The 14,053-nt window shown below is 38.0% G+C and overlaps 1 protein-coding gene across 2 annotated transcripts in view; it reads right to left on the minus strand.

Moving 5' to 3' along the window:
- Rap1a (RAP1A, member of RAS oncogene family) overlaps positions 1 to 14,053 on the minus strand; it is a 76,845-nt gene that overhangs the window by 3,599 nt on the left and 59,193 nt on the right. For both annotated transcript variants that reach the window (XM_021195671.2, XM_029537380.1), the window contains 4 exons: positions 11,222 to 11,278; positions 9,332 to 9,472; positions 7,330 to 7,473; positions 1,682 to 1,797 (listed from right to left, as the gene is read on the minus strand). In XM_021195671.2, coding sequence (XP_021051330.1) covers positions 1,711 to 1,797; positions 7,330 to 7,473; positions 9,332 to 9,472; positions 11,222 to 11,278 — 429 coding nt within the window. In that variant the 3' untranslated portion in view covers positions 1,682 to 1,710. The remainder of the gene's footprint in view (positions 1 to 1,681; positions 1,798 to 7,329; positions 7,474 to 9,331; positions 9,473 to 11,221; positions 11,279 to 14,053) is intronic.

Genomic DNA, 14,053 nt, shown 5'->3' on the forward strand with positions numbered 1-14,053 from the left:
TCACTTAGCTCTTCAGGAACATCAGCCATTTAGGCAGGAGCTGACCTTCCGAATTTGACCACCTAAGACAATCTCCATGCTTTTCCTCCTTTCTATTTTTCCTTTAAAAAGGGTTGCAGTTGCTCAACTGTTTTCTCTAAGAAAGTAAGTTATTCACCCCTATCTCTAAGGAGTACAAATTAGCTCTTTGGGAGCTCAGAAAGCAACAATCTATTAAATAGGCCCCAGAGGTCAACAGGAGTTAGTGTCACCAACTCTCAAGTTAGGAGGGTTTTCTTCTAACTCCATCAAGTTTAGTTTTAGTCACATAATTAGCCTCAAACTACATCATACATCTGACCCATGAAAGCATTTTTGCTTGGATTTAGTAGCTGACAAAGAAGGAACTTCAAGGGATTTAAATATGTAATTAAAGGAAACCAAGTAACTGGCTCACATACTCTTACCTGACTGGCAGTACAAATGATGACATGAATCTCTTAATGAAAGCTGAAGTGCTACCTGAAGTCAACTACTACTTGATGCACACTGGCAAAGTGTCTGTTGGAGAGTCATTCACTCTTGAGAAGAGCTGACAAATAGATTTACAATAATATGCCACCACACATCAGACAGAATGGCTCAGGTTTAAAAACCTGAAAATACCAATCTTGGGGAGGATGTGGAACTCATGAATTGCTGATGAATGTACCCTGGTAAAAACACTTAAAGAACCCATATGTATAACATATGAGCTGGCCATTATGTTTCTAGACACATACATGTGCATAAATTATGCACACAGTTACAAACTATCCATATAGTTTGCTTGCTTTAGTTTTAAGTCAGGGTCTCATAGAGCCTGACTGGTCTGACTTTGCTTATGTAAAGAGAGGCTGGCTTTGAACGTGGAATCTTCCCACCTCATTCTCTTGTCTGGGATAAAAGGTTTGAGCTGCTAGGCGAGGCTCAGTATTATCCTTACTAATTCCTCAAAAGTACCTCAACAGCAAAATACCTTAGTCAAATAATAAACTAACTACTGTCATAAAATAAGCTGGGGTTGGAGAGATGGTTCAGCAGTTAAGAACACTGGCTACACTTCCAGAGGACCCCGGTTCAATTCCCAGCACCCACATGGCAGCTCACAGCTATCTGTAACTCCAATTCCAGGGGACCTGACACCCTCACACAAACATACATACAGGCAAAAAAACAATCAATGCTCATAAAATAAAAATAAATTAATTATATATATGTATACATATATATAAGTAGTTTATTTTTAATTAATTACTTATTTTTTAAATTTAAGTAGTATATATACATATATACATACACACACATACACACACATATATATAAACATGGATACTTCTATAATAACATAACTCTGGGTGAAAGATGGCAGACATAATGCTGTATATGTTTTTGCTTATGCTAACTTCACAGAGGAGCAAACAGACATGGTAATCTGGGTAGATGCTCTTAACAGCCACTCTGTGGCAGGTGTTGTCAGTATGATGGCAAGCAAATCACACATGGTCCTCATTCTGAGCTTAGACCCTCCTGGGGAGGAAGCAAATCATCCAACAGACACAGGTATCTCTACAAGTACACACGTATAAGCTATAGATGCTCAGACATACAGAGAATAAGGACAGGGGGATGCGAAGGCCTCTGTTCTGCTTAAGCATCTTACCTGGCTCAGAGCTGCTGCTGACTTCAGGTCTAGAGCAGCAGACATGATTTCTTTTTAGGCTTCTTCTTTTCCACTGGTGTTTTTCTATTTATCTGTCTGACCAGGTCATAAAATATCTAGGTAAAAACAACAATAAAAGTTACTGATTGTTCCACAGAATGATTTTGAAAGAACTAAGCATTACTCTGCCATTAGATCCATGCTTTACTGTTATCTTCTGAAGTCAAGTTTCTTAGCTTCCTAAGCTAACTCAGAGTAAAGCAGGACTTAACTTATTCATGATTAAGGATATGTACCTGCTCTTAGACAGCCAGTAGTCATTAAAAAAATCAAGTAGTGAGCACTTAAAATTATAATTAAACCTTTACACCAGTGACTGCAGTAACAGCAATGCGCTCTCTTCCTCTCGTTTTCCTAGACCCAGGCAACAGCACTTCGCTGCTTTTATTTTACTGGTCTTTCTCTTTCTCTCCAAACACATTTGCTTTTGAACCACGTGATAGTGACATGGATCCTTAAAGGGTTTAAACATGTATCTCCCAGAACAAGAATATATTCTTGTGGTAACCTAAATATAATGCTGGTCATAGGGCTGGAGAGATGACTCAGCAATTAAGAGCATCGACTGCTCTTGCAGAGATTCTGAATTCAATTCCCAGCAACCACATGGTGGCTCACAACCATCTGTAATGGGATCTGATGCCCTCTTCTGGTGTGTTCAAAGACAGTGACAGTGTACTCACATATATAAAATGAATAAATTAAAAAAAAAAAAAAAGCTGATCACAGTAAGATATTTAAGCATCAATACATTTCTTTGTATTATCTTGAACGTACACTCCAATTTTGTCAGATATCATGTCCGGGCCCTAAAATGGGCAGAATCCATCAGGACCCATACTGCATTCTATCCTTGATACTGTAGCATCTATTTGTCTGTGCCTTATTATTTGCTTATCTGTTCGAGGTGGGGCCTCATTTCGAGCCTGGGCCGATTCAAACTTACTATTACTCAGGCTGGCCTTGAACTCCTGATTCTCCTGCCTCCATCTCCCAAATGCTGGGACTATGGAGGCACACCACCTCACACACTGCTTTTAACCTTCAAAACTGGGAACAGTTCTTTGGTCTTTGTCTTTCAGGGTTGTTTGTTTTGTTTTCTCATTTCTAAAAGTAAAGTCTAATAAATGTATATATAATTTCCCTTAATCTTTATTTGATGATGATGTACATTTTAGGCAGGGACAGGTAAAAGTGTGTCTCTCTTCAGGTAACCCAAGATCAAGTCCATGATGTCCACCATGAATTTTTTGTTGTTTTTTTTTTTTTTTTTTTATATTTGTTTAAGGCAGGGTCTTACTATGTTGCCCTGGCTGGCCTAAAACTCACTTTGAAGACAAGGATGGTCTTGAACTTTAAAGGTCCACTTGTTCTACCTCATAAGTGCTAGGATTAAAAGTATACACCTATATGGTCAAAGCAAACAATGCAACAACAGACAGGAATAATCCACTAATCCCTGATTTGAAGTGGCAAAGAGTATAGTCATAACCATGAAGATTCATCTTTGGAAGAATAAAAAACATCAAAGACAAAAAATACAATACTTCCTATTTCATGAAAGCAGATTACTTTAACTCTGCTGTGTTTATATGTAGTTTTACCATGTTAAGTATCCCAATGTTTTAAAACAAATCTGGTTCTTTGCTAAGAATGCAGGCACTCACTCACTACTGGCGTGAGATGAAAGGAAAGGTCCTTAGCACCTTCACCTGAATGCCTGCTCGGCAGAACTGGCTTCAAGAGTACAACAGGCATGAACTGGCAACATTCCAACACATGCCAAACCAACTGTGTTGAAGGCAAGTTTCCTTATTTTGCTTTCATTTTGCGGTGTTGGGGATAGAATTCAGGCCTTGCTCATGGAGGCAAACACTCAACAGCTGAGTTGTATCTCTAGCTAAATGATTTTAATCACTGTGGTTCTATTAGAGAATGACCTTAACAGTTTTTTAGTGATTTATTTTTTTATTTTCCATTTATCTATCTGTGTGGGTGCCTGTGGAGTGGATCGCCACATCTGGATTTATAGAAAGTTGTGAGCCATGGGCGCTGAACCTGAATTCATGGCCTTTCATAAAGTCTTATGATCTCTTCAGCCCAAGCATGCCTTTGATCCAAGGATACACACACTAAAATATATCAGAGCAAAGAAATGTGCTTCCCATAAGTACGTGGCAAAATATTAACAGCTAGTGAGTCTAAATAAAGAATAAACAATATTTTTCTCGCTCTTTTAAGTAAATTTCAGAAGCAAGAGATTTTAACATCATTGATTTACATTTATTTCTTTTATTGTTGTTTGCAGTAGTGAGGAATTAAACCCACAGCCTGTGCATGCTAGGAGCATCCTCCACCACTGAACTATATTCTAGTCGGTGTATTTTTTTTAAAGATGAGAAACAAACTATACATTTCTTTAAGATGAAAATCATCTGTTACTTTTTCAAATGGCTCAGAGATTACAAGACTAAACTGCTAAAAATAAAAAAGAACAGATTCATTACAAAGCTATAAATATATTCTTGTTTTGTTCCCTCCATCCAATTCCCATTTTCTAAAATCATTGCACTTTCTACAATTTTATTTCTAAATGTTGAAAACTACAACATTTATAAGCAAACTGGTAGCTGTTTTCACAACTCTGAAACCTTTGAGAACTTATGAATATGAGTCATTGTTGTGCAAGGCTTAACATGCAAGCTATAATACAAAGTAACAAAAAGATAAACTAGAACAGTAAGTTAATGAAACACACCCAGTTCCTATTTCAGTTTCTTCCTTCCTACCTGCCACCTTCCAGCTTCTGGCACACAGAGACAGGTAATGGATTGTTTGCAGTATCATTCTAAATTACATCTTTGGAAAACATTGCCTACCTCACAGCAGCAGGTGGTTCAGTGATGAGGGCAAGTTCGAACTATAATATTTGGTTAGAAATGCTGAAAGTTCCCAGCCTAGGTTCTTCCTCATCTCTCTGAACTATAGAAAAATCTAGAGGGAACACAGAATAGAGTTTCTCAACCCCTCTCCCATTCCTAATTGGGATGTCTTTATTCCAATCATTACTCCAGCCGCAGCAAAGAACAAGACATTTGGGGCTAAGATTGAGGTATTTCCAGTGCACTGATTGATACTTGTAGAATAGAGAATTAGAGGGCTCTGGCCAAACACTGTGTCCTTGTCTGTTTGCAAATTTAAAGTCAAGAGCTGAATCTTGTGAAATTATTATTCTCCTATCTTCATTCATTCAGAAACCATACAAGCACCAGAACAGCAGTTTGAGTGGTCTGAAAAACCGCAAACTATTCAAGGAATTCTGCAGCTGAATTATTAGGCTATGAAGAGTGAGATCTTAAAAAACAAACACCTCAAATTATACTCTCATTTCTAGCATATAGTCTGTGTGGTTTCTCAAAGAAGTAGAGACTATTATGATGACTATGGCTATATGACTATGATGACTTTATATTGTTTTTTAAACCCCTATGTAAAGCTTGAACAAGATACCATGAATAAGTCAATTCTGCTGCATTAGAAACTGCAACCCAGGAAGTTTAATAGCCTGTGTAGGGTCCCACAATCTTGTAATGATAAAAGAAGAGGAATACTTACTTTCTCCCTACTAAACTCTGGCTCCTACAGGGAGAGATCTTGTGTGATAGACTCTGGACCAACTCAGCCCTGCACATTCGATGAACTTGGAAGGTGGACAGCAGTGAGGGTGAAGACAAAGTAAGGAACCAGATTCCAAAGGCCAACCATCTTTCATAAGGTGACTACACTACAACTCTACGACCCAGGGGCATTCACCAACTGTAATGTATTCTTCATTAAAATACTGTCATCTCACTTTAGTTAGGGTCTTGTGATATATATATATATATAGTGCAGGCTGGCCTATAACTCCCAGTCCTGCCTTGGCCTCCAGACTGCTGGGATGACAAGTGTGTGCCACTATATCTGGGTCCTTTTCTTGTTCACTCATGTTTTCAAAAAATACTATATTAAACATTAAAATTTTATTACAGCCATATTAAAAAAAAAAACAACCTCTAGGAAAGTCTAATTCTATAACAAAAGAGGATGAGTGACAGCTGTCAATTTCTTCTCACTGACCTAGCAGTGAATAACAAATAACTGTATGGCAGGGTTCAGTAGGACTGGTTCCTCAACTAGGATATAAACCTCTTAAGGGCTGAAATCATTCTGTCTGGATGACTGTCACTTGGGTACAAAATGAAGTGCCAGGCACACAACAGGTACTCAATGTGTTTGCCAGGTACGTGGAATGAAAAGATTTTTGTATTTGTTAAAAGTGGTTTCACCTAAAAAAGCAAGCTTTAAGCATTCTTGATTATAAGAAACAGAATATGTAGTAAGCTGACTTTTTTTCCTTATCAGATGTTTAAAATAATAGTCTACAAGCACTGTCCTGAAAAATGACTTACAGAACCAGAGGCCAGAGAAGCCCAACCCCAGCCTTGATGAGCAAGCCCTCTCTTATTCTCACCTATGTCCAGGTACCTGCGACACTACAATGGTAAGTGCATCAGTCAGAGAAGGGAACAAGAGGCATACTCTGCCTTTCTGCACCATTTACTGCAAATGCTTTTGGTAAACAACAAAGGAGTACACATGGCTCCAGCTGCGTATGTAGCAGAGGATGGCCTTATTATGCATCAATGGAAGGAGAGGTCCTTGGTCCTGTCAAGGCTCTATGTCCCAGTGTAGGGGCATTATGGGCAGGGAGGTGGGAGTAGGTGGGTGGGTGGGTGGGTGGAGGAACACCCTCATAGAAGCAGGGGGAGGGAGGGTGTGATAGAGTGTTTTGAGGAGGGAGGGAACCCAGGAAAGAGGATAACATTTGAAATGTAAATAAAATATCCAATTAAAAAAAAAGTTCCAAAAGCAAAAGGACTCTCACAATGTGCCTGATTGGTGTTAGCAATTTGGGAAATGAACTAAATTTTTAGGGCTTGGTCAACTATTGCCTTTTTAAAATGAGGCACATAAGATTATTTGCAAAGCCTTCTGGACCATAGTTAAGATCTTAAATAGTGAAGTGCTTAAATTAGTCATGCGCATCCCGACTACCAGCCTGAAAGGACTGAGTGGTTTGACTTACACGTTTGTTTACTCACACACAGACTCCACACTTAGGCATGCATCAAAAGGAGCAAGAATCAAAATCAAATTCTATGATGGTATTTTATAACAAAGGCTTATTATAATGACAACTTTTAAATCTTTTGTACTGTTCTATTGGACTTTATCACCTATTTATATTCAATTGGATAAGTAACTTATAATAAAAAGTGCTAGGTCAAGTTTCAAATGCTAGCTCTGGCATATCACTTAAAAGTTTTCGCAGGATTTTATATGTAGCCTGTGACAATAAGGTAACATTAAGTGTCTGCACTGCAACTCTAAGAGAATGATGTCATGGAAGCCAAAGAACACAGTGTCTAGAAATTACTATTTTCTACAAGGTAGTAAAATTGAGATTGTTATTTTTTTTTTCTGAAAACTTCTGGCTATGAAAATAAAAAGGCACGTGTTTACACTGTCCAACGGTTGCAGGTTACCTCATTAACGTTGATCTTTGACTTTGCAGAAGATTCTAAAAAGGCACAGTTACACCACTGTCTTGCTAAATTCTGGCCTTGTTCTTTGCCAACTACCCGCTCATCTTCCAAGTCACATTTATTGCCAACCAAAATCATTGGAACCTGCAGGAAGGAAAAAGAAACACAGCAGTTTGCAACTGTATATATCACTAAGTGATTCCGGGTGCTGTGTGTTGTGGTTGCTCAGGACAGAAGGAGAATGGAATGGGGAGAGAAGGGTCAAAAATAGTGAAGAACTCCTACTGGACTCACACACCAAATTATTATAAAGAATATGATTCCATTTTTTCTTAATGTAGTGTGCGAATGCAATGCAGCATGTACATGCATGGTGCCTGAGGAGGCCAAAGGAACTACAGCAGATCGTGAGCTGCTGTGTGGGTGCTGAGCACTGAACCCTGGTCCTTTGGGGGAACAGTAAGTGCTAACTACTGAGCCATCTCTCCATCCCTTAATAATCCTAAAATTCTCATGTGATCACAACAAGTAGCTTAATTTCAAGTAGAAAAATGAAGGAAACAGCAAGCAGTACACCCATCTGCCCTACGTAGTTTAAACGCCTCATATCACAGGCCTAGCAAATGCCAAAAATGGTGACACGCACAAAATTATCAGCAGCTTCTACTTCTATGTTTAGCATTAGACTTGGAGGCTCTTTAGGTGACATATTAAGGAGAAGTAAGAATAAAAATAGGAGTTGAAGAGACAGCTCAGTGGTCAAGAGCATTTGCTGCTCTTCCAGAGGACCTGAGTTCAGTTTCCAGCACTCACATCATATGGCTCACAATCACCTGTAACTCCAGCTCCAGGGAATCTAACATCCGCTTTCAGCCTCCTTGGACACCCTTAAACAAGCAGAAGACACAACAAGCAGCTGTGTCTTTCCTGTCACTCCTTACCACAGATGTTTGACTATCTTTAACACAAAATCCTACTCCCAATAAAACATTCAGCTAACAAACTGTGTTAGGTTCCTCAGCTAAATGTTCAGAGAACAAAGGCAGAAGGTTGTAAGGCAATGGTACTACACACACAAAAAAGAATGTTAGGGATGCCGTGAACCTTTTACCCAAAACAGGTTACATTAAACAGTCTTGGCATCTTTGTTTCTTTTACTGATGGAGTAAAGGAGATTAACATTATCAAACTCGCTGATCTGTGTGTAACTCTATGAAACAGAACTCTCTGGATCAATCAATCCAAAGCAAGGAAGACAACTATTCATTAAAGGCAGTCATGGAGTCATATGGCACACATTCCTCCTACCAACAATGTTACCAAGGTTAAGGTCCTGAGCAGTTGAACATGCTCCCATTAGAAAACACACACACACACACACACACACACACACACACACACACACAACCAGGAATGTGTAACTGAAAATTTCTATCTTATTTTATATAATGGAAAAGGAATTTCCCCATAACTTCAAGGTGATATAAACATATACAATATATTTTATTGTTTTACAAAGGTAAGAAAAAAGCATATGCTACCAACAAAGGTAGCATATGCCTATAAATCCCAGTAGTTAGAAGGTGGGTACCTAAGGCTAGCCTACTTTATATAGCAAGATACTGTGTTAAAACAGCAAAGTAACCCAAAGAACATGTATGGAAAGAATTTTCGAAACAGTAACACTCATCTTATGGCCCTTTGAAAATGTCTCCCGTTCAAAGCTTGAGTCTCACACCTTTCCTCTCCCATGAAGTTATCTGACTCCTCATCTCTACCATACTTTTTATCTACATGGCAAAACGAGTGTCACTTTGCCACCCACGTGTTCATTTTCCATCTCAGCATATAACAGGTTAATTTTGAAAGCTGAAATTTATTTTCAGGGGCTCTTTTTGATGTATGCTACATACCTTTTAAACTTTCTACTGATGAGAAAGCAGACATTCTTACTTGGCTATAGAGAAATAGCAATATGATCTATAGCGAGAAAAATACTTACATCTTCTGTGTCTTTAACCCGTAAAATCTGTTCTCTTAAGTCTTGTAAGTCATTAAAAGTAGACTGAGCTGTAATTGAATAAACTAGTGCAAACCCTTGGCCATTCTTCATATACAAATCCCTCATTGCTGTAAATTGCTCCTATAATAAAAAAAAACAATTATAAATATAAATGCATTTTGAATGAATGCTGTAATAATTTTAAATAGAACAATCTTAAATAAGGACCTACATTTAAATTATATATTGTCATAAGACTTCATGCTAGTTTCAAGAAACGGAGGTAAATGTCTATGTTTGCTGATACAATTCCTTTTATATACAAACCTGGGTTTATTTTGTTTGGAAGACTTATATATGATTACCACTCAAGTAGAAACAATTCAAGATGCAAATCTAGTACTGTGTCATAGTCATCTAGCGTGACCAGATAGGTACATTACCAACCCTAGAACACTCTTCTGAAAAAAGCTTTTTCCTATTTTTTTTTTCCTACTCCCTGAATTTCAAATTCTTAGAAAGGATCTGAGAACAGCACAGTGACTGTTCTCTTCAGAGTCACTGACCGTCAACATCAGTCACAGGTGCACTAGATACAGTGACTATTTTTTTAAGGGTCACTAACCATTAACTTGGTCACAGTCATACCAGATTAAATGTTTTCTGTTTGTTTGAAATCACTTTCTCTTCTTTGGAGAATCATTATTGTATGTTATATCCATAGATAACAATACAGAATGTCTAAAAAGTTCTTGAACTTTGTATATAGTATTAAGAAAGCATATATAGCAGAATATTAAAATGCATTCTTTTTGTGACCTCTTTATTATTAAACATACAGACCCACAAAGCTTTATAATTGTTTCTTTGACTTGCCATTTCCCACTGTCACCATCTCCATTCTGTTTACTATATCCAAAATAGTTCTAGATATTCCAGCCCAGCCGCTGCACTTGATCTGTTACTCAAGCTGTCAGCTGAGCTAACATTCATCCATATCCCATCCTTCAAGTTTAGTCTTTTGTACATTTTTTCTGGATTTTTCAATTATAGACTTTATTAGAAATTCTAGCACTAGTATACTTCCATGTTCTGTTGAGATTAGGTCTCTGCTACTTACTAAATCAACAGTGTAAATACTGTACTGCTACAGTCAGTTATGGCTCTTACTAAGAATCCAACCTCCTTCCTAAGGACATTCTACAAGACTTAGCAACAACTCTTTCAGCAGGATGGATATGTTGGTCAACACAAAAGTCTCTCAAGGAATGTACACAGAGATAAGCAAAAATACAGTATAATGTTACAGAAAAAAAGAATTTTTTCTTCTGTTTTTTGGGGCCGTGGGCTGAGGTGTGGAATAGAAGTTTACATTTTAAAGGTGAAGGCACCTACAGGTAACAGGAGAGCAAGAGGACAGGGTGATCGTGTGCTCTTATAATGTGCCTCAGGCAGAGATCAACAACTACATGGGGCCCAAGGAGAAGGGCAGTGTTTGAGAAGCTAGAGCAGTCAGCTAACCAGAGGGCTGAGCAGAGTGCAACTAGCAGGGCACTGCTATCTAAACTAAAGTTCTGAACTTAAATACCTTTAAAAAAAGTACTCACAGCATATCATAAAAGTACTCATAGCATATCAATATAAGACTGTCATCCCCCCCCCCACAAAAAAAACCCTTTAGATTCTTCAGGTGAATAGAATACACAATTTAATTATAATATGTGGGCATCAAGCATATCACAAAAACAATTTCTTAAGGAAAATATATAAAGGATTACATTTAGAGAACTAAAAAAATCAGAGTATCACTTTACATGGAGAATTATTTAGATAAGAAATTGTCCTCACAGACTAAAACCTGTTAAAGGAGGAAAAGAAAGGAATCCTTACTGTTCCTGCAGTGTCCAGAATTTCCAGCATACACTGTTGGCAATCTACTTCGACTTGCTGTGAGAGAGCAAAGAAAAAAACGGAAAAGCAACATCAATGTGTTTTCCCTTTACCCCTTCAAAGCACTTATAAACAACTACTGAGTGTTTTCTACTTGGTACCACAATAAAGAACAGGGGTCTTCTAGCACACTAGCAGTATTCCAAAGGCCAAGACGGTTAGAGTTGAGTGTGTATGGTCTCTGCTGTAATGATGCTCATTTGTTCTTATTGGAGGGCAAAAGAACAGGTTTGTAATTTAAGAAAAATGGTACATACAGTTCTAACAGAAAAAAAGTCTAACAGAAAAACATGAAAATCATATTTTTGCTGAAGTTCTCTCTCTCTCTCTCTCTCTCTCTCTCTCTCTCTCTCTCTCTCTCTCTCTCACACACACACACACACACACACACACACACGAGATCTTCATGGAAAACAGAATTAAAGAATGCAAGCTGCAGATAGGTTTACCAATATTCTCAGCACTGGGGAGGCTGAGGCAGGAAGAGTTATTTATGTCTTTATGGCCCTATGGGATGACATCGGAAGACACTATTTCCAACAAAAGGTGAGGCTTCAATCAACCACCTTAAATAGGTCAAAGTGTATGCAAAACGATTTTGAGAAATAGAAACATCTGCAATTTACTATATATAAGTTGTTAAAATTTTGCTAAAATATTTACAAATTTGCAACAAGAACTCAGTAATGTTAAATAGCAACGAGCTATTTACTCCTTAAGAATACAGACATTTCTTAAGAGTTTAATGGGATCTTTAAAAAAAAACAAAAACCTGTGTAGAAAGTGAAATATAAATATACCAATTCTATTTCCCCAGTCTCTAAAAGAAGACTGGCCTAAAGAAAGTATCAATTATCAACTCTGTGGAAAATTTTTATAGAAGGGGTTGAAAAAACTAGTCCTTCAGCATGCTTAGGGACAGCTCTTGCTTTATAGTTAGAGGCTTAACTAGCAATTTATTTGGAAGAAATCTCAGTAGAGCAACCTTGTCTCCTAAAAATAAATCCATTACCCTCCAGGCTCTTTGACCCTGGCCTCCCTGCCAGTGCTGAGGGAGCGCCTTGGGGGTGGGGGCACCTCTCACCCACCCAGAGGGGGCAAACAGTTAACAGCCTGTGTTAATTTGGAAAAGAATGAGATTGTTTTGCCAGTACATCCTAAAAAGCTTAATTCAACAAAAATTACAGTGCTATCAAAGAAACGATTCTCAAAACAGATACTCAACAAAGCAATCCTTTCCTCTCTGTAGTGACACTTATAGAATTATGGTTTCTTTAAAAAACAGAAATATTATAAGAATGGGTGTTCGGTTTTAATCCCAGGTGCGGGGATGTGAGGCTGCTCTGGACTGTCCACAGCAGCTGACCATAATTTGCCTCATGCTCTAGCAGAGGCATGGTTTTGCCAACTGCAGTTAGTTTTTGCAACTGTGTGACTTGGAATTCTGGGAATTGTGTTGGGGGTTATTGGTCATTTAGGGAGGCTGGTTGCAGTTTGTTAGAACTGTGGTCAAAGAAGAAACAAAAGGAAAGAAATTAAAAGTAGAGATATTCTCTCTCTCTCTCTCTCTCTCTCTCTCTCTCTCTCTCTCTCTCTCTCTCTCTCTCTCTTCCACTGTTAAGGGGTAAAACTGGGGGCATAAAATAAAGGGTGGGAGAAAGAAGAACCCACAAAGTAGCAAAGAGTAGCTACACCTCTCTGGTGAGATGGAGGTTTAATCTTTGGAAGGAGGGGTAACTCTGGCTCTTATGGCATTTTGTTATACTACCCTAACCCTGGACACTTAGGAAAAGAAAATCATAAAAGCTTTTCATTGTTCTACCTAGTCTTATAATAGAACATATTTTTGTCAAGACCAACACTTTTGCTTCTTTTAAAAATAAATTTTAGTCTTTCCTTAAATTCATTCATTCACTCTTCCTTCCTTCCTTTCTCCCTACCCCCCAACCCCAATGAAGATAGTGACTTTGTCCACTAGGTTGGCCCTGACCTTGTAGAGCTTTCCCTGCCTCTTGTTTCCTAGGAGCTGTGATCAAATGTATGTACCACCATGACTGATCCAACTTCACTTCTTTAAAAGAATTTTGGGTTCACTGCAAAATTAGGGAAAAATAGAGATTTCCCACATTGTCTATGCTTATACTATATACAGCTTCCTTCTCTCTCTTATCAATATCCTGCAGCAGAGTGGAAATTTGTCACAATCAATGAAGCTACAATGACACACAAAGTTTGTATTGCATTTGCTTTTAATATTGTATGTTCCACTTATGCTCCAAATGCAAGGACACCCACATTCATAAAAGAAACTTTACTAAAGCTCACAGCACACATTGCACCCCACACAATAATAGTGGGAGACTTCAACACCCCACTCTCAGCAATGGACAGATCATGGAAACAGAAACTAAACAGAGACACAGTGAAATTAACAGAAGATATGAAACAAATGAATCTAACAGATATTTATAGAACATTTCATCCTAAAGCAAAAGAATATACCTCCTCCTCAGCACCTTATGATACCTTCTTCAAAATTGACCATATAATTGGTCACAAAACAGGTGTCAACAGATACAACAAGATTGAAATAATCCCATACACTTGATCAGATCACCACGGACTAAGGCTGATCTTAAATACCAACAAAAACACATACACATGGAAGCTGAACAACACTCTACTCAATAATAACTTGGTCAAGGAAGAAATAAAAATATTAAAGGCTTTTTAGAATTTAATGAAAATGAAGATACATCGTACCAAAACTTA

Source organism: Mus pahari, chromosome 4, assembly GCF_900095145.1.
Source record: "Mus pahari chromosome 4, PAHARI_EIJ_v1.1, whole genome shotgun sequence".
Lineage (NCBI taxonomy): Eukaryota > Metazoa > Chordata > Mammalia > Rodentia > Muridae > Mus > Mus pahari.